The sequence below is a fragment of the Mauremys reevesii genome, linkage group 3 (assembly GCF_016161935.1).
Source record: "Mauremys reevesii isolate NIE-2019 linkage group 3, ASM1616193v1, whole genome shotgun sequence".
In the NCBI taxonomy this organism is placed as follows: domain Eukaryota; kingdom Metazoa; phylum Chordata; order Testudines; family Geoemydidae; genus Mauremys; species Mauremys reevesii.
This window is the reverse complement of record NC_052625.1, coordinates 55,290,167-55,308,996: the sequence shown is the minus strand read 5'-3', so window position 1 is coordinate 55,308,996 and position 18,830 is coordinate 55,290,167. Positions and strand designations below refer to the sequence as shown.

At 48.4% G+C, this 18,830-nt stretch overlaps 1 protein-coding gene across 4 annotated transcripts in view; it reads right to left on the bottom strand.

Moving 5' to 3' along the window:
• The window catches only part of STUM (stum, mechanosensory transduction mediator homolog), a 78,948-nt gene extending 73,098 nt beyond the window's left edge, over nucleotides 1–5,850 (bottom strand). For all 4 annotated transcript variants that reach the window (XR_005596533.1, XM_039531651.1, XM_039531649.1 and 1 more), the window contains exon 1: nucleotides 5,528–5,850. Coding sequence is in view for 3 of the 4 variants with exons in the window: in XM_039531651.1 (XP_039387585.1) it covers nucleotides 5,528–5,726 (199 nt within the window). In the remaining variant the exon portion in view is untranslated. The remainder of the gene's footprint in view (nucleotides 1–5,527) is intronic.
• Between the last annotated feature and the right edge of the window lie 12,980 nt (nucleotides 5,851–18,830).

Here is an 18,830-nt window from a genome sequence, read left to right as displayed (position 1 = left end):
GCTGCCACTTCTGGATGGAAATGGGAGCCCAGCTTGCGGGGGGGAGGGTTGGCCCAAAACCAGAAGGAATGTTCCTGCTGATGGTTACGGCCAGATGAGCAGGCTGCAGCCCAAGTGGCTGAGTCAGTACTGGTTGAACAGTTCATACAAATATTGCCCCACTGGTTGATACTGAGACGCCACCCAGGGTCTCTATCAGAGACCGTGCAGTTGATGAGAAAACTTTATGGCCTCAGGGGAACCCCCTGAACTAGGGGGAAGGGACAACCTGGGACTAAGAAGCTAACCCAGCCTGATGTGAAGCCAGCCAGATGAGACAATAGGCTCAAGCACTACAGGGTTTCTCATGTGGGCTACTGGGACACATCTGAAGAGAATGCCCCTTGATGGACAACAGGACCCACCAAAACAACAGTCCCCATGTTGATCAATGGGACCAAAGTGCAAAGTCTGTTGGATAACAAGGGGAAGATATTAAGATTGCATACTCAATAAGCCAGCATCCCAAATGGGAGCCCACCATGAGAGCTGAAGCAAGCACACATGACTGGAAATGTACCATGCACACAAGAAATATGGCTAGAGGGATAAAGGAGGTGGCTGGCCCTAAGTCTGATGAGTACCTAGGCAAGAGACAAAATGGCAACACTAGTAGTGAGGAAACACTTAAAGAGGAAGCAGTACCAAACACACAACAGTAGGTAGAAATGGCTTAGGATGTTATATTGGGATGAGATGGTGAGATCTCTTGTACTGAATGCCCCTTGCAGCACATTTAGGCACCTACAGCTTCACATCATGTGTAGCCTGAGACATATTACCTGGATTTGGCCAGGACAGTCAAAAGTCACATTCACATTGGCTGTTTTAGTGACCTTATGCCCCCAGGGTAAATTCCCATTGAAATGTGTAGGATATTACCAGCTTCATCACAGGATAGACTGTGTGTAAATAAGTCAAATTTAGAGCCAAAATCTGCCTCAGATGCAAATGTATTATTCTGACCAAAGTCAACAGGAACCTGTGATGGGCTATACAAACCCCACACAGCACAACGTGGGCTTAATGAGCTAAAGAGGGCTCAGGTGGTTCCAATCTGCTGCAGCTGTGAGAAATGACGGGACTGGAGGGAGACACTTCAGAGGAAAAGCCCCAGCTCAGCTGATGGCAGACCAAGGAGGAGAGCAAATCTTCAATGCTCAGCTACTGAAGAGAGGGCTGACTGACGGCAGGTGCTCCCCAGCTGACAGTTGACTGGTGTCGCCTCCTCAGAAAAGGGAGGGCCAGATGCTAATGGACATTGAGAGGGAATCAATCCCTTTTACCTGTGAACTCACTTCCTTGTTTTTGTTCACTGATTACCCTCGAATGGGAGAGACTTTGAAGTGACCTGGGTGAAGGACCAATTCAAAGGAAGAGACAGATCACCACAGGCCAGGAGCAACTGTCCACAGAAGGTACCTGATGGGGAGACAGCTGCTATGCTAAGCCTGGCCAGAAGAAGTCACTAGCGGTGAGTCAACCCCTTCTCAGAACCCCATGCACAGACACAGAAGGCTGCTATCTCTCCAGACATGAGGATGCATATTTTCATATGTGGGGGTTTCTGTTCCAGCCCAGCTCCTGGAATCAGGTGATTCTGTGGGGCTCCCGGCATCCATTTAACAAGGAAGAGAAGTCTCACCCTCACGGCTGCCCAGAAAGGCTTGCAAACATAGAAGATTTTCTTTGCTGTTGCTTTTACAGCTGAAAATCAGAGTGGAAAGTGGTCCAGCCACAAAGTCCCATTGAAATCAATGTGAAGAGGGGTCTGAATAATCTAGGGATCTTAAGAAAAAAGGACTTTGGGTTGGCCTAGTGATCTGATGGTAATACAATATGCACAGATGCAGAGATCCAAGTCCAAGCCTAAAGCTCCCAGCCTGGCAAAGACTGGAAGTATGTGAAGGTAGAAACCTCAGGCCTTAGAAGGGAGGGAATATCTTCTGCAGAGAATGGCACTGATGAACTACAGAGGGCTTTCTGCAGGGTTTAGTCAGGGAGAAAACCCTATACAAAGAATGAAAGAGATCCATAAAGACAGCTCCCCTATGCCCTCCCATGGTGGCCCAGGGAAAATGATTAAGCAATTTTTAGGGTTCTGAGTAGCTTGTAGTAGTCCCCAAATAATGTCAAATAAAGAGGGGAAAGGGTACTGACCGCCTCTCCTTTGCCAGATATTCTTATAATTCTACAAAGGGGTGTGTGTAGGGGGGTATTTTCTCCTGTGATAGAAAGATATGTTCAAAAAGATAGAAAAAAACCTTTGGTTTTCAAAATATTGGGGTGGGGGGGACGTGGAGAAAACTCTACATGATAAAAGGTCACGTGATAAAGATACTGAGGCACTCAACTGGAGTATTTGTACATGGTCCATTCATCTATGTTCTAGGGTGGCTGAGTACAAGGAACACTAACATAACATACCTGAAGGGTGTAATATGGAAGCATGTACCACAGTGTCATAATTATATAACAAAACTTTTTTAAAAATTAATATTTTCCTTTGAAATAGATCCCTGGGTTTTTTAAAACATGCGTACGTTGTAAAGACATTAGTTTGTATAAGGTGTTGCACTTACGTAACTACTTTCATCACAGGAACTCAGTCATTATGCATGCATTAAACCATACAAACACACCTGCAAAATAGGTGTGGCAAGGTGCTATCCCTTTAAGAGCAGGGCAAGGTGGGAAATCTTTCTAGGATATAAAATAATCTCCAGAGAGAAGGCGCTGATGAAGGAAAGACCAGCAGGAACAGTAGTAAGGATTCTACAGCCCAGAATGGGAGTACTGAGGTATGGGTTGTTCCTAATTTTTGTTTGTTTTTTTGTTGTTGTTAAACTGTGATTTGGCCTTGCATTCCTTGAATCCATGTACTGCTAAGGCTCAGGCATCTATATGGCTCTGCATTGCAGTAGGCACGTATCCCTATTGTACAAATGAGGAAACTAGGGTTAAAGCTAACATTTTCAAGAGCAGTCTCAGTTGGGGACTGTCCCACTACTAGAGTAATCAGATGTCTGATATTCAAAGATATTGGCATCCGCAGCTTCCATCGGACATCATTGATTGAAGTGCAATCGGCTCCAATGCGCCTCAAAGAGAGCACCTAAAAATGGAGGCCAACAAAATTAATGGAAGTTTCCAGAAATGTTGACCTCAGTGGCGTGACCATGGTCACTTAGTGTAGTCACTATCCAAGCTAGGATATTAGAACCCAGGAGTCCTAGGTGTCAGTCCTCTGCTCTAACCACTAGACTGCACAGCTTCCAAACAGTCTGTGGAAAATCCCTGCCTAAAGGGCACGCTAACTGGTCCAAAGGGGTAGATATTCCTGAGAGCTTTATGATAAGAATAATTACTAGATTGCTGGGTCTCTGTGCAGCTACAATTTCAGCTGTGAACCCCACAGAGTGAGCACAGGGTAGGGGGAACCAGAAGGATGCCATCTCAGTCTTGGCATCATTTCCTGGCTTCTGTGAAAATTCATATTTTGGCATTTCCATCATTACTTTTTTTTAAATAAATGAAATATAAGATGTAGTACAGTGGATGCTATTAATTCCTGTTTTAACAGATGAAGAAAAAATATGCTTTCATTCTAGCAGGTGGAAAATTCTGCTGTGACTAAAATGACATTCGCCTGTTTCCTGTGTCTAGGCTGTCTCTGTGCTCAGAGCTGCAGGAAGTGAGACACAGCTGAATGTCACTTGTTCAAACAAACTGATTTTTCAGAAGGCAGTTCTTTTGAGTATTAAAAAAAGCAACAGTTCATTTTTGTGCCACTTCTTAAAAGGGATGGGGGAAGCCACCGGCTTGTGTGTGTCATTATTTAGAACAATGCAAAGCAGACAAGAGTACAGAGAAAGGAGAAGGGGATAAATACATTCCCTAACTAGGAACAGAAGGTGAAATCCTGATCCCATTGAAGACAAGGGGAGTCTTGCAACTGACTTCAGTGGAGCCAAGATTTCAGCCAGAGCTGAAGGCTGGAGGGGGTTCCCTGATGCTGTCCCCACCCCCCAATCTAGAACAAAATATTGATATTTAGTTCTACGCCCTTAAGAAGAACTTTCTGCCGGCAAAAATAGTGACCTCAGGAGACTGATCTATAAGCACTTCCTCTACAAAGCACAGCAGGTTGACGAAAACTCCAGGGTGCCTGATCCAAAGCCCTTTGAAGCCAGGGGAAGAGATTTAGGCCCTCCGAGCTCAGCAGCCCAGGCTCCCCCGCCCCCTTGATTCTCCGCGCTCTTAGGTCTTTCCCTACTGCACTCCACCCCCTGCAAAATGCCTTTGCAGCGCCGAACACCCACCACCTTGTGCCATCGCCGCGGCACAGACGCTGGTGCATGGGTGGAATCGAGGGCGGGCGCCTGGCATCTCTGGAGCCAGCTGGTCCTTCCCTGCGCTCAGCAGGGCCTGTCTGCCACATCCCGGAGGGACGCCGGGTATTGCGTGGCCAAGCGGCCGGGCCGGGGTTCAGCCCCAGACCTGCCTCTCTCTCTCCCCAGAGGTTTACAGCGCTGCACAATCCGAATCTAGCTCTGGGCAGAACACACCAGGGCCAGCGAAGGTGCAGATCTTCGCGGGGTCCCAGAAAGAGGGAGAGGCAGGCGCCCCCCTAAGAGCCAGGAGGTCTAGACAACTCCTACCCCCTACCAAATTGACACACACTACTAGGTGCCCGGAGTAGCCCCATCCCCAGCCCAGCCTGGGGCGATCTCCCGCACTGCTTCGGCCGAAGAGGCGGCCAGCTGGAGAGGGGAAGCCGTGTGAAGTGACCAAAGAGGGGCGGCCTCGCCCCTCACCTCCTGGGCATCAGCCGCCCTGATCTGAGCTCAGCCTGGGGTTACCGAGCGAGGGCAGCGCCTGCCCCAGGAGGAGGGAGGGCAGGGCACTACTCCTCATTCCCCTGTTAGATCGGGCTAGGAAAAGTTCTTAGCAGCCTCCCCCATCCCATACTGTCCCAGGAAAGTAGCGGTAGCAGCATCTAGGCTGGAGGGGGGCGGGGTACGGTCCAGTCCTCCAGCCCGTCACCCCTCCCGCCCCGGCTGGGATCGCCCCATCGCCACGCCACTCTCAGCACCCACCGGGCGGTTAACTAACCGCTTGCAAAATCCGCAAGCAGCAGGGAGCAAACTGGAGCCGAAGCTTGGGGGCAACCAAGGACGGAGCCTGCTTAGAGGGGAAGGTGGGTCGCTACAGTAGCAATAACACTGACAGCAAATCCCCTGGCCTCACCCCGGAGCCCTTGGAGCCGGGAAGGGAACCCCTCCATGCAACACAGCGTAACCCCCGTTACACACCGTAACCCTTCCGTGCCCGGGACAGACCCGCTCCCCTGCCGGACAGATCTATACGGTGCCACCTGTGCACACAGGAGCCCTGAGGTCTCTCCCCGCCGCCCCTGGTTTGCAAGCACAGAAGCGCCCTTGCAGTGACCCCCCCCCCCCGGCCGGGCAGCTCGGGGGCTCCTTACCCAGCCCTGGCACGAAGGTGTTGAGGAACAAGCAGATGACCGCCACGGGGAACGGCATGTAGGGGATGGCAGCGCGCAGGGGTCCCTTCTTCTCCCGGACTTGCACCACCACCCCGCTGGAGGAGGCAGTGCCCCTGCTGGGCTCCCCGGCCCCCGCCGCCGCCGGGGCAGGCTCCCCTTCCTTGGGAAGCGGATCCATGGCTGGCGCGGAGCTCGCCCGCTGCTAGAGGCGGCCGCGCCGGAGCGGGTCTCGGCTGAGCTGGGCTAGGGGCACAGGGAGCCTGTGTGTGCTGGTGTGTCTGGCTCAGGAGTGGGAGCTGCCGCTGCTGCTGTGCTGAACAAGCGCTCCGGCTCCTGAGTGCTCGGCTTAAAGTGACAGTGCGCTGCCACACTCACTCAGGCACACACAGTCTCCCCCCACACACCCTCTCTCTCTCTCACGCACCTTTTCTCTCACACACACATACACAGTCACTCACACACACTTCACACACACATACACAGTCACTCACACACACTTCACACACACGCATCTTCTCTCTCACACACATATACACAGTCACTCTCACACACACACTCCAACAACACACTCCCTCTCTCACACATACACACACGCACCGTCTCTCTCACACACACATACACAGTCACTCACACACACACTCCACAACACACTCCCTCTCTCACACACACATACAGTCACACACACACTCCACCAACACACTCCCTGTCTCACACACACATACAGTCACACACACACTCCGCCAACACACTCCCTCTCTCTCACACACACACACACCTTCTCTCTCACACACACATACACAGTCACTCACACACACACTCCACCAACACACTCCCTCTCTCACACACACATGCACCTTCTTTCTCACACACACATACACAATCGCTCACACACACACACTCCACCAACACACTCTCTCTCACACACGCAGTCTCTCACATACAATCCTCCAACACACATGCTCACACACACTGTCCCAACACACACACACTCTCACACACATACAGTCTCCCTCACACACTCCCCCAACACACACACTTCCTCATTCACACAGTCTCCCTCACGCTCTCCCCAACATGCACTCTCTCTCTCTCATGCACACTCCCCCTCACACACAGTGTCTCTCACACACACACTTCGCACACCTACATCTAATCTCACTCCTCAATTTCTCTCTCTCTAGACTAGGATAGATGGTCATGTTTAAAATGTATTAACTAAACCGGAAAGGGCACTCTGATTCTGAAATACCCTAAATCCCTGTTGTGACGTTATTGATATAAATGGGGACCATATAGAACATGGGTTGCAACCAAGGTCCCGTAGTGGCACCAAACCTTGGGTAAAGGGGGTCATCTAAGGTGTCTAAGACCAGGTTCTGGGTTGCTGGTTATGATTATGCTGTCTGTATGTCTGTGTATCATTTTGTAGTTGAAGTTATAAGTATTGGCTCTGTAATGTCTGTATTCTGTATTATGCTCTGCCTCTGGGAAGTGTCCCAGACAAAGCTGATGTTAGCCCGGCATAGCTGGCTTGATGGCCCATTAAAGGGCCATCGCCACAATTGACCCATGGAGAGAAGGCAGACACGCCTTGTGACTCAGCAAAGTATGCAGGGACTGGCCCATGTGACTCCAGGCTCCATTTTGCTGTAAATTTCCACAGTGAAGACAAAGGGATTCTTACACCTGGAAAAGTCTATATAAGGCTAATGCCTCATCTCCATCTTGTCTTCAATCCTGCTTCTGACCTCTGGAGGGACTTTGCTACAAACTGAAGCTTTACACAAGGGACTGAAGGACCCATCCCAGTGGGGGATGTTCTCCAGAGACTTAATCTGAACCTGCAGTTTGCTCCAGCACTGCTGCAAGCCTAAACTAAGAACTTTGCCATTACTGTATGTAATTGATTCCATTTAACCAATTCTACCTCTCATCTCTACCTTTTTCCCTTTGTAAATAAACCTTTAGATTTTAGATTCTAAAGGATTGGCAACAGCGTGATTTGTGGGTAAGATCTGGTGTGTATATTGACCTGGGTCTGGGGCTTGGTCCTTTGGGATTGAGAGAACCTTTTTCTTTTATTGGGGTGTTGGTTTTCATAACCATTCATCCCCAGGACGAGTGCACTGGTGGTGATACTGGGAGACTGGAGTGTCTAAGGAAATTGCTTGTGTGACTTGTGGTTAGCCAGTGGGGTGAGACCAAAGTCCTTTTGTCTGGCTGGTTTGGTTTGCCTTAGAGGTGGAAAAACCCCAGCCTAGGGCTGTGACTGCCCTGTTTGAGCAATTGGTCCTGATTTGGCACTCTCAGTTGGGTCCCGCCAGAACAGCTCCGTCACACCTGTGCAGGCCTGTATGTCTACACTGGCGGAGTTATCTCGCCAGCAGTTACATCGCTGCTCAGAGAGCGCTGAAGGGAAACCATTGTTGTGTATTCACACTGTGAGCTGCCTACACAATAGCGTGTTCACACTTGTGGCACTTGCAGCGGTATTCAGAGCGGTGCACTCTGGGCAGCTATCCCACATAGCATCTCTTCCTCTTCTGCTGCTAAGAGTTGTGGGAAGGTGGAGTGGGTCACGGGGCATCCAGGGCCCAGTCCCAATGCCCCGTGATGCATTGCTTCGCATCCCAGCAATCCCTGTGCTTCAGTCCGCATTTGGCGCCATCTTTCAATGGTTTGTGTACTGCGCACTCTGCCTCTTCAGTCTGCAGGAATGGATCCTGAACTGCTGACCAGTATGCTGCTCGCTCTAACACATCAGGAGTGGCAGTGGAGTTATTCCTTAAGCTACAAAGGCAAGAGGAGTTTGACATTGATCTCGCCACGCGTAGTAGCTACAACACGAGATTGCTTTTGGCATTCACAAAGGCGCTGACCACAGTGGAACTCCGCTTTTGGGCTCAGGAAACAAGCACTGAGTGGTGGGATCACATCGTCATGCATGTCTGGGATGACGAGCAATGGCTGCAGAACTTTCGCATGAGGAAAGCCATATTCATGGGACTGTGTGCATAGGCGCCAACTTTTCCTGGTGCCGGTGGGTGCTCGCCCCGGCCCTGCCCCAACTCCACCTTTGCCCCACCCCCTCACTCCTGCCCCGCCCCCTAACCCCTGCCCCACACCCATTCCAACTGCTTCCCTAAAGTCCCCACCCCAACTCTGCCCCTATTGGACTCCTTCCCCAAATCCCCGCCCCAGCCCCGCCTCTTCCCAGGGCGTGCTGCGTTCCTCCTCCTTCCCAGCACTTGCCGCCGCGAAACAGCTGTTTCATGGCAGCAAGCACTGGGAGCTAGGGGGAGAAGCGGGGACGTGGTGCGCTATGGGGAGGAGGCGGAGGCGGAGCAGAGGTGAGCTGGGGTGAGGCACCCACCAATTTTCCCCTTGGATGCTCCAGCCCCGGAGAACCCACTGAGTAGGTGCCTATGACTGTGTGATGAGCTCGCCCCAGCCCTGCAGTGCAAGGACATGAGAATGAGAGCTGCCCTGTCATTGGAGAAGCACATGGCGATTGAACTGTGGAAGCTGATTACTCCAGACTGCTACCGATTGGTCCAGTTCAGAGTGGGAAAGCTGATGGTAGGACTCATGTTGACAGAAGTTAATCACATCCTGCTCCAAAAGACTGTGACTCTGGGCAACATGCGTCGCATGGTGGATGGCTTTGCACAAATGGGTTTCCCTAACTGCCGAGGGGTGATAGATGGTGTGCATGTTCTAATTCTGGCACCAGACCAGCTAGCCACTGAGTACATTAATCAGAAGGGATATTTCTCTATGGTTCTCCAGGTGCTTGTGGGCGTTTCACGGACATTAATGCAGGCTGATCCGGAAAGGTACATGATGCACCCATCTTTTGTAACACTGGCCTGTTCAGGAAGCTGCAAGCCGGGACTTTTTTCCTGGACCAGAAGATCATCGTAGGGGAAGTCAAAATACCCATCATGATACTGGGAGACCCTGCCTACTCCTTAATGCTGTGGCTTATGAAACCATACATGGGGAACCTTGACAACAGCAAGGAACAGTTCAACAACAGGCTGAGCAAGTGCAGAATGACCGTTGAGTGCGCTTTTGGCCGTTTAAAGGCCCACTGGCGCTGCGTCTATATGGGAAGCTGGATCTGGCTGATGACAATATGCCTATGCTTATAGCCCACATGCCTCGCGCTCCATAATATATGTGAAGGGAAGGGTGAAAGCTTCACTCAGGGCTGCACCACTGAGGCTCAGTGGCTGGAGGCTGAATTTGAACAGCCAGAGATCAGGGCTATTAGAGGGGAGCAGTGCAGGGCCATAAGGATCAGGGATGCCTTGAGGCAGCAATTTGAAGCTGAAAACCACCAATATTTGTTGCTATGCTTGGGAGTGCAGTGCTTGTAATGCTAGGAGGTGATTGTGATTGGTGCAAACAATGCACTGTGAAGGTTTAAGAAAATTGCCTGCTGCTTTGCAGGGCTCTGTTTGCTTTCAATTAATAGAATAACGATTGCTTTCAAATCAAAACAATTATTTTGTTAAAAAACAACAACCGGAGGAGAGAGACCAAAAAACAACAACAACAAAACAAATCAGCACTGTGGGGGATCAGGGAAGGGAGGGTCCCAGGAGGAGTTTGGGTCCCAGTACAGTTAAAGATTTGTGTATGTCCAGGTATCATATGCAACTTTGTCCTATGGAGTACAGTGCAGTGGGTGTTCAGCAAGGCCAAACTGCACAGGGACAGGTGTTGAGTGCAGTGGGTACTGGGAGTCCACAGGCTGGACTGTGATGGGGCAGGAGTGGAATGCAGCGGGTATAGACTGGAGACAGTAAGTTGATAGCAGTATGTTGGCAGTTTAGCAACAGTGGCTGCAGGGGAGGGCGGGTGCAGAGCTGCTCAGTTTGCAGTGCTAGAAGCGCCTGGAATGTGTCCGCTTGGCACTCCATAACATTTAAGAGCCGCTCCGTGGCTTTGTTCTGGTGCACCGCATTTTCCTTTCGGTCCCTCTTCTCGCTGTCCCGCCATTCCTTCAATTCCTGTTTCTCAGCAGCAGAGTGCATCTTGACATCACGCAGGAAGTCCTCTTTAGTTTTTCGTGGCCGCTTTCTAATTCTGCGCAGCCGTTCAGCCGGTGATAACAAAGAGGGAGGCTGGGCTCCCAAGGTCATACCTGTGAAGCCAAAATGCAACATTTTATAGAAGCAGTATTGTTTGCAACACACTGACCACTGATTCAGTGATTTAAAACACAGCCACTATTCACACACCTGTCACTAACTGGCTGACCCCAGACAAGCACACATGAACCACAAGACCCCCAAAACGGTGAGTAACCGCAGAGGCAGGGGAAATCAGTGTTCCAGGATCATACTGTACACTGGGCATGTGGCTCTTGGGGAGACCCAGCACTGTGGGGGGGGCCTTATAATCATTATTGTCCCCATGTTTTCCACGGGCTGTGTTCATTATGGAAGGTATCTCGCTGCTGAGGGTGAGCAGGGAATCAAGGGAGGGTCTTCTCCAAGACTGCAGCTTCTGCCCTGGTCCTTATGCAGCACACCTGTGTGCAGGAATGGTCCTCCTCTCCCTCCACTCCAGTTACAGCAGAGTGGGGTGGGAAAGTTACCCTTAATGGGGTAAGAAACAAAGCAGCTCTGTCAAAGAACCTGTGGCAACGGATTGCCCAGTATCTCCAGGAGTGTTTCCTGGAGATCTCTGAGGCAGATTCCCAGGAAGTGAGGGAGTCAATCAACACCCTGTTCCGCCACTCAGACTAGGCATGTGGTGGTACATGCATCATACAGACACAAGCCTGCTTTCTGCAACCCTCCTGCCCTCAAGAACTTCCTTCAGCGATCCCTAAAATCAAAGCCAGGGGCCTCCTCTCCTGTTTGTGCTTTGCCAATCTCCGACAGCTGTGACTGGCTAGCCTCCTCCGGGGTAGAAAAGAGCTCCTGGCTGCATGCATCTCTGACCTCCGAGTTGTCCTCTGCCTCTGGGTCCCCCTCCCACTCCACATCCTTGTCCAAGATTTCCTCCTCCTGGCTCAGTCCACTCTCGACTGGCACGCGAGCCGCCAAAGTATCCACGGTGGCCTTCACAGTGGAGGTGGGGTTGCCACCGAGTATTGCGTCCAACTCCTTACAGAACCAGCAGCTCATGGGCGCGGCACCGGAATGGCAGTTTGCCTCCCGCGCCTTGTGGTAGGTGTTCTGCGGCTCCTTCACTTTGACCCTGCACTTCAGTGTGTCCCGGTCATGGCCCCTTTTTATCATGTATCGTGCAACCTGTCTGTAGGTATAATAATTCCTACGGCTGGAGCGCAGCTGGGACTGGACAACCTCCTCTTCCCAAATGCTGTTGAGGTCCAGCATCTTGGCATTGCTCCACGCAGGGGATCGCCTGGTGCATGGAGCAGTCATGGTCATTTGGAAAGATGTGCTGAGACCACTGCATGCGTCAGCCAGCAAACAGAAAGGGGACTTTCAAAGGGGGCTGGGGCTCATGGTTGGTCACCTGAGGGCAGGGCAGTAGAGTTCAAACTGATGACCAAAGAGGCAAGAACAGGCATTGTGGGACACCTCCCAGAGGCCAATTGTAGTGCTGTAATCGACCAGGGTGTCTGCACTGGCACCGCAGCGCTGTAGCCCCAGCTCAGAAAGCTGTACACCTCTCATCGGGGTGGTATTTTTACAGTGCTGCAACTGCACAGTTTCTGTGCACTAAGTGGCTTGGTAGTGTGTAAACCTCGGGAGTTACAGCGCTCAAAGCTGCTTTACAGGGTGGAAACTTGCCAGTGTAGACAAGGCCTTAGAGTGGTAAAACCAAAGTGATGTAGTTATATGGCATTGCCTGTATAGACAAGCCTAGGCTCACACTCCAAGGTTGAGCAGGACCAGCTCACATTTTCAGACACGACTTGTTCCTGTAGGCTTGGTGCAAAGTCCTGTTTAAAATCATATTAATTAAAACAGGTTAGTTGATCCTGGTCAACACTGATGGGAGTCAAATGGGCATGTTAACTAGGAAAAAGGGGCACATTTCAAAACATTAGTCTCCACATGTTCACAGTCTCACACACACATTCTCTAAAACCCACCTGCATAGCCTTCTGCATGTCCAGCTACACTCACAGACATCCACATACTGCCATACACACACTGACATTACCTACATGTGTCTCTCTTTGGCCTGGTCTACACTTAAAAATTAGAACCATCTAGCTATGGTGCTCAGGGCTGTGAAAACCTAACCTACACCACCACCATCCCTAGATGTGGCTAGGTCCATAGAAGAAATTTTCCATCAACCTAGCTACCACCTCTCAGAGAGGTGGATTAGGTGTATTGGTGGAAACCCCCCTTCAATGCAGGAAGCATCTATGCTATGGTGCTACAGCAGCACAGCTGCACCACCCTAGCCATGCGGTTGTAGTGTAGCCATACCCTTACACTTATACAACTCACTATCTCTCATATGCAGAGAGAGCTTCTACTAGCATAAACCAAGAGTAATTCCAGTGAAATCAATAGAGCCACACTTGTGTGAAATGGCTGTTGGTGAGAAAAGCAGGCCCATTGTCACACCTGCTCTCCCCCAATCTCAAATATATGCTGCACGTACATAGACGGTCTCTCAGACACTGCACAACTGGCAAATGAGGATAAGAGAAAGGCAGGGCAGAAAGGTATTTGATTTAATCATTTTGAGGGGGAAACTCATTGCAAAACAGCACAAAACCACAAAAATAACAAAAACTGATAGCTTTTTATATTAGAAAAAAACTGTTCTTGAGGATGCAGGTAGTGTTGAAAGTTAAAGCCCGCAAAATCTTGCTTTAGGGAAAAAAATTGGTTCTGAAAATGTAAAGAAAAAAACAAATATATGCCCCTTAGAAGTTAATCTGGGTTTGGAACAGAGTGAAAATATATCTTAGTTTGTATCATTAGCATAAGGTGTAATATCCTTTTCCATGACTGGTGATTACCATTCAGTATGCACGCTGATGGATGAAATGGTAATAGAACTTGAAGGTATCTGTTGTTGGAAGTGATAACAATGCTGATCATTGCAGATAGTCTTGAGTGAAGAAATCATGGGAAATATCAGCGGCATTAATCACAGTACAGAGAGTAAGCGTGACACACATTTTATATTTCTATGGCAATGATCAATAAAGAATACCTGTGTGCCACTATACAGTTCAAAGCTGCATTTGCCTTAAGGGCTCTTAAGAATTTTAACCATGACAGCAAAGCTTAAGTGGTTTGTATGCGTAATCGGAACCCCATCTAATGTAAACACAGTTTAACAATATGATCAGGATCACAGAAATGGGTATGGAGAAGACTGTCAGGTAATCTAAGTAATCCCATTGCCAGGGCAGGTTTGTTCCCTACAGTGTATTTTCTGATAACTGTGTATATTTCAAGTTTGGGTGTTATTTTTCAAATACATGGGCAACAATCCCTCAAAATATAGACATCCAATGTAAACTCTGAAATTTGTAACCACGTTTGTTAGCGCTTGCTTTGGGAAGTGTATTTGAGCTACAGATTTCTCTAATTTCTTTTGATTAAGTAGCTAATCTGGACATTTTTCTGGACTACAGTAATTGACGTTCTTTAGGCATCTAGAATACTTATGGTGACATTATTTATTCATATCACAGTAGAGCTTGACACCCCCCTGGACTTTAAATGCTCTAGATTAGAAGGCTATCTCAGGTATGCACCTGTTTTTAGAAGGCTCTAAAGGAAATGATTTTGAATCTATCCGTCTCTTCAATGTCTGAGCAATAAGATTATATTTACACTCTAAGATCCTGAGGCCAAGAAGATTGTCTAGCTAGGTTGTATACTAGGCTAAGTGCATTCTTGGAACTCAATCAATAATAATAGTAATTAATAATAATACTATAGTATCATTCTCTACATTCTCAACCAGGTGATAAACTGCTAACAATTCTGGTATTTGTGGGAGGGTGACTTTACGTTATGTAGACTAAAAATAGGCAAATAGTAAGCCATTGTGTTTCATGAAAGTGACTGGACAAAATACAACAACAGGAGCAGAGATCAATTTAAAAATATTTTATTAATAATATGTTTGTGCTTCTATGGAACATTTCCTTGAAGAGTCTTGAAGTGCTTTACAAACAGAAATTAATTAAATTTCATAATATTCCTTTGAGGTGGGTAAGGAATCCATAAGAATTACTTTATCCACCATTGAAATGCAGCCACTTCTGAAGTGGAATGAATCATTTCTTCAGTAGCACCCAGCAACACTATACAACAGATTATTTATTCATGTAGCACCAGTGTGCAGGTGCTTTATGGATGTTTAGGAAAAAAGGTCCCTGCCTTGAAGGGTTTAAAATGAGGAAGGACGCAGTATTCAATTGAAAAACTACAGCAGGAACCTAAGAAGAGTGTAATGATTGGAGTTGGAATTTGGCCAGGGTAATGGGATGAACATTCTTACTCAGACAAACGGTGGGATTTTTAATCACCAAATATTTTACTATAAGATTTGTTCAAATTAATAATAAATAAAAGTCTCCCTTTATCTTCTCAGCATGGAAACAGCACTCAGATTTGGTTTAGTTACACACAAAACCATTACACTGTAATCACAAACAGACTGGAGGTGGAAATAGGTCCGTGTTTCAAAGGGGCCCCCAGATTACACTATTACTCCCATTGTGCATTGCAGCACAAACATCCCTGTATCAGTGTAGATCTCTTAATTTGTACTTGACTGTGACTACATCTTCCCTAAGCCTTCTCCAGCTTTACGACAGCAGTGCTGTAGAAGGCACACAATCAAAAATGAAGGTCAGAATTGTAGCTATACTAGAGGGCATGGCTTAGCAGTCCAAGCATCAGTCTTCAGATACCTGTTCTCCGTGATCTTTGTGACTTCTGTTTTTGTGGGCAGACAGTTGTTAAAGGCACTAGGCTGGGTTGGTAGTAGTGCTGTGCCCGAGATGAGACCAACAGGAGCCAGAGACAAGGCTTCTGTAGTGGTAGGGCCTACTGCAAAGTGAGCGGGTGGAGACACGCACTACAGTGGGCCACTGGCTTGTACCTCTACACTCAGACGAGCCAGCAAGTGCATGTTCTGAGGATGTACAGGCACATGTCCCGAGGGCTTTATGTGTGGATGGGGTATGTGTTGGCAGCGGGGCAGGGGAGGGAGATGTTGGGCGTAAGCATGTGGAGACCTGCAGCTGTAGCCATACCTTTGCTTCTGTGTCCTTGATGAGCACAGCAGTCTCAAAGGGGTGTGAATGGAGAAACAATCCCTAAGGTAGCTTGGTCTGAGTCCATTAAGTGTTTTAAGGATTAAGATTTGAACTGGACCTGCTGGTAGACAGGGAGGCAGCGCAGGGCACAGGGCATTGCAGTGAGCTTTTTGTGGCTAGTCCCATTCGTTCCAGTGGCAAGCTGGAGCTTGGGGTTGACCTTGATCAACAACCCAAGGAATGTGCATTAATCATGTCTTGAGGCATCCGACATGTAGATCATTATTGCAGTCTGTAGTGTCCTAGGTAAGTGAAGGCAGGAGAAGGCATTCATTGTTACAGTCATTACCTGGCTCTCAAGGAGCAATGAGTCTAGAATTTCTACAGGGCTTTGCACTACTCAGACAACTGGGCTTTTTCCCTTTTTCCCATCCTTTTGAGACTCAGAAAGGAAGATAGATCAGGGGTTCTCAAACTGGGGGTTGGGACCTCTCAGGGGGTCACGAGGTTATTACATGGGGGGTCGCAAGCTGTCAGCCTCCACCTCAAACCCCGCTTTGCCTCCAGCATTTATACTGGTGTTATTAATTAAAAACACTTTTTTAAATAGATGTAAGGGGGGGTCGCACTCAGAGGCTTGCTATGGGAAAGGGGTCACCAGTACAAAAGTTTGAGAATCACTGAGCTAGATAAACCAAACCCCATTCATTGTACAACATGGGCCTTTTCAGTGAGACCTCAATTGAAAAAATGGTCCTTTCAGCCCAGGATGGACTTTAAAGATCTAATAGCTGAAGTGCAGGTGTTTGCCCTATTGTTTTTGGCCAAATGTTTTCCTTTCCGCCCTTATGCAGTGTGTTCTGTGCTGCCTTCCACCTCAGTGATTGCTCTAGTTCAGCTGTACCTGTGCAGTCAGTGAAGCATTTTGGGATCCTTGAGAATGAAAGGCTCTGGACATTATACTGTTATTAATAGTGCAAGTAGCGCCGTTTGTCTTCGCCTTTTAAGTCAAGGCAAGTTTCAAGTCCTAATACCAAGAACTGCTTAGCAAATCTGGAGTGAACAGGGCACTGTCCCTTTAAAATACACACCCCCACCTCACAGAGCTTGAATTCTTTCCACAGCAGTCTCACATATTATACAAACATTTTAAGGGAGAGATACAAAAATAGGCCCAAAGACAAATCAAAAGAAGAATGTTACTAACAGGGACACTAAGGGACCCAGCAGAGTTACTGCTCACTAACAAACCCCTGGGGCCAGGAAAACAGCCACAGCCCCATTCTGCCCTCAGTTACACTGCCAAAAATCCAGAGTTACTCCATGGATTTGAACAGTTTCTCTGGATTTACATCAGTGTGGCTGAGGGCAGAATTTGAAACCAGGAGTCCAGTTTGCTCCTAATATAAAAAGTCAATTAACTACTACAAGGGAGGGGATTCTATTCATAGTACGCAAACATCACAGTATTGTCAGATAATTAGGCTGTTCAACAGAGAAACTGAGATTAGGGCCCCCAATTTGCCCTGAGTTACACAGGTGTAACTCTCCTTGTGCCCAAACCTGCCTCCTGGGGGGAAATTCACTCCTGTTCAGAGAACCAGCCTCAGGCCTAAGCACCACGTCAACTCTATGTTAACTTGACTTAAATGGCGCCTAGGCCTTATGTGAGCTGTCTGCACAGGGGTGAATCTCACCCAGTCACCCACTCATAAGACTAGAGCCTTTCCACAGATGTCCGTGAGCTCACATTGGTGCAACCAAGAACAGGAGTTGGCCCACTGACTTCAGTACAGGGGCAAATCCTGGTCATTGTGGACAGTGTTATAAACATCAATGGGAGTTGTACCTAAAAAACTTCTGGCAGAACTGGGCCTTTTGGACCAAATCTTGGGCTCCCCAAAGTTATCAGCAAAACCTCCATTGGTTTCAAGTGGAGCCAGGATTTGGCCCTGTATTTGTAACCTACTCTTGTGTCACATGGTTTGTCTCTATCATTATGACAGAAAACACCAGTTTCCGCCTCAGTTCCAGCTGGCCTATGTGATTTAATAGTGGCATTTGTGGATGTGTTCAGCTCTGTTCTAAGAGTCAATGGAGCGAGTGCCACTAAACTTCAGATTTCCCCGTCTGTTCTCAGCCAGTTAAATCCTCAGGTGTACTATTTTGAATCATCACTTCACCTTCGCTTTCTGTACATATCTAAGCAGTTAAAGGAAGTTCTAGGCTGTTGTCACAAGGCAGGCCCTAAGTTTAATTGGGTCCTCAGGAATTAAAGCATCTAGCTGTCTTCTGTACCTGTGACAGGTCCTGCCATCTCTGGGTATCCACTGCTCCCTCTTACCCACAACAGCTTCTGGTTGTGGCAAATCCCCTCTTCATCTGTTTGTCAGGCTCTATGGGCTCCTATGTCCCCCTATGTGGACCAGAAAGCCCAGCGAGCAAGGGAGACAAAGCAAAACTCCCCAAGCAGGGAATGGGAGAGGACAGCTAGAGAATTCAGTCTCTACTGACCTTGGCACCACAGATGGAGGATCAGAGATGCTATTCTAGCTGGCAGGTCAGGTGTCACAGTGGAGCACTGTGCAGATAATAGTTCATGTGTAGGCACATTGCTCAGCAATCTCTCCCAGCACAAATCTCTGTGGCTACCCCCTGTAGTTATTGGGGGTGATCCACACTTGCCTTGAAAGATGAACCCACAGTGACAAGCACCCCAGTAATTGCCACCCTAATTCCCCACCTAATTGCCCAAATGACATTGCATCCTATAAACATGTGAGGTGAGCTAGTGATGGTTTCCCAGGCCCATCCTGCCTTTCTTCACTTTGCACAGATTCTAGTACCAGCCCTAGGCAGTTCATCTCATATAAGAATTTTACACATGTCAAGGATTCTTTAGATGAAGAACACCTTCATATTAAGTGATAGCTGAAGGTCAAGAGGTTCAGAGTTTGAGGTGAGAGATGAGCACAAGCCAGAGCATTTGGATCAGGTTCTAGATTTTAAACTCCCCAGATCGGAGCTGTTCAGACCTAGGGTTTTGGTTTA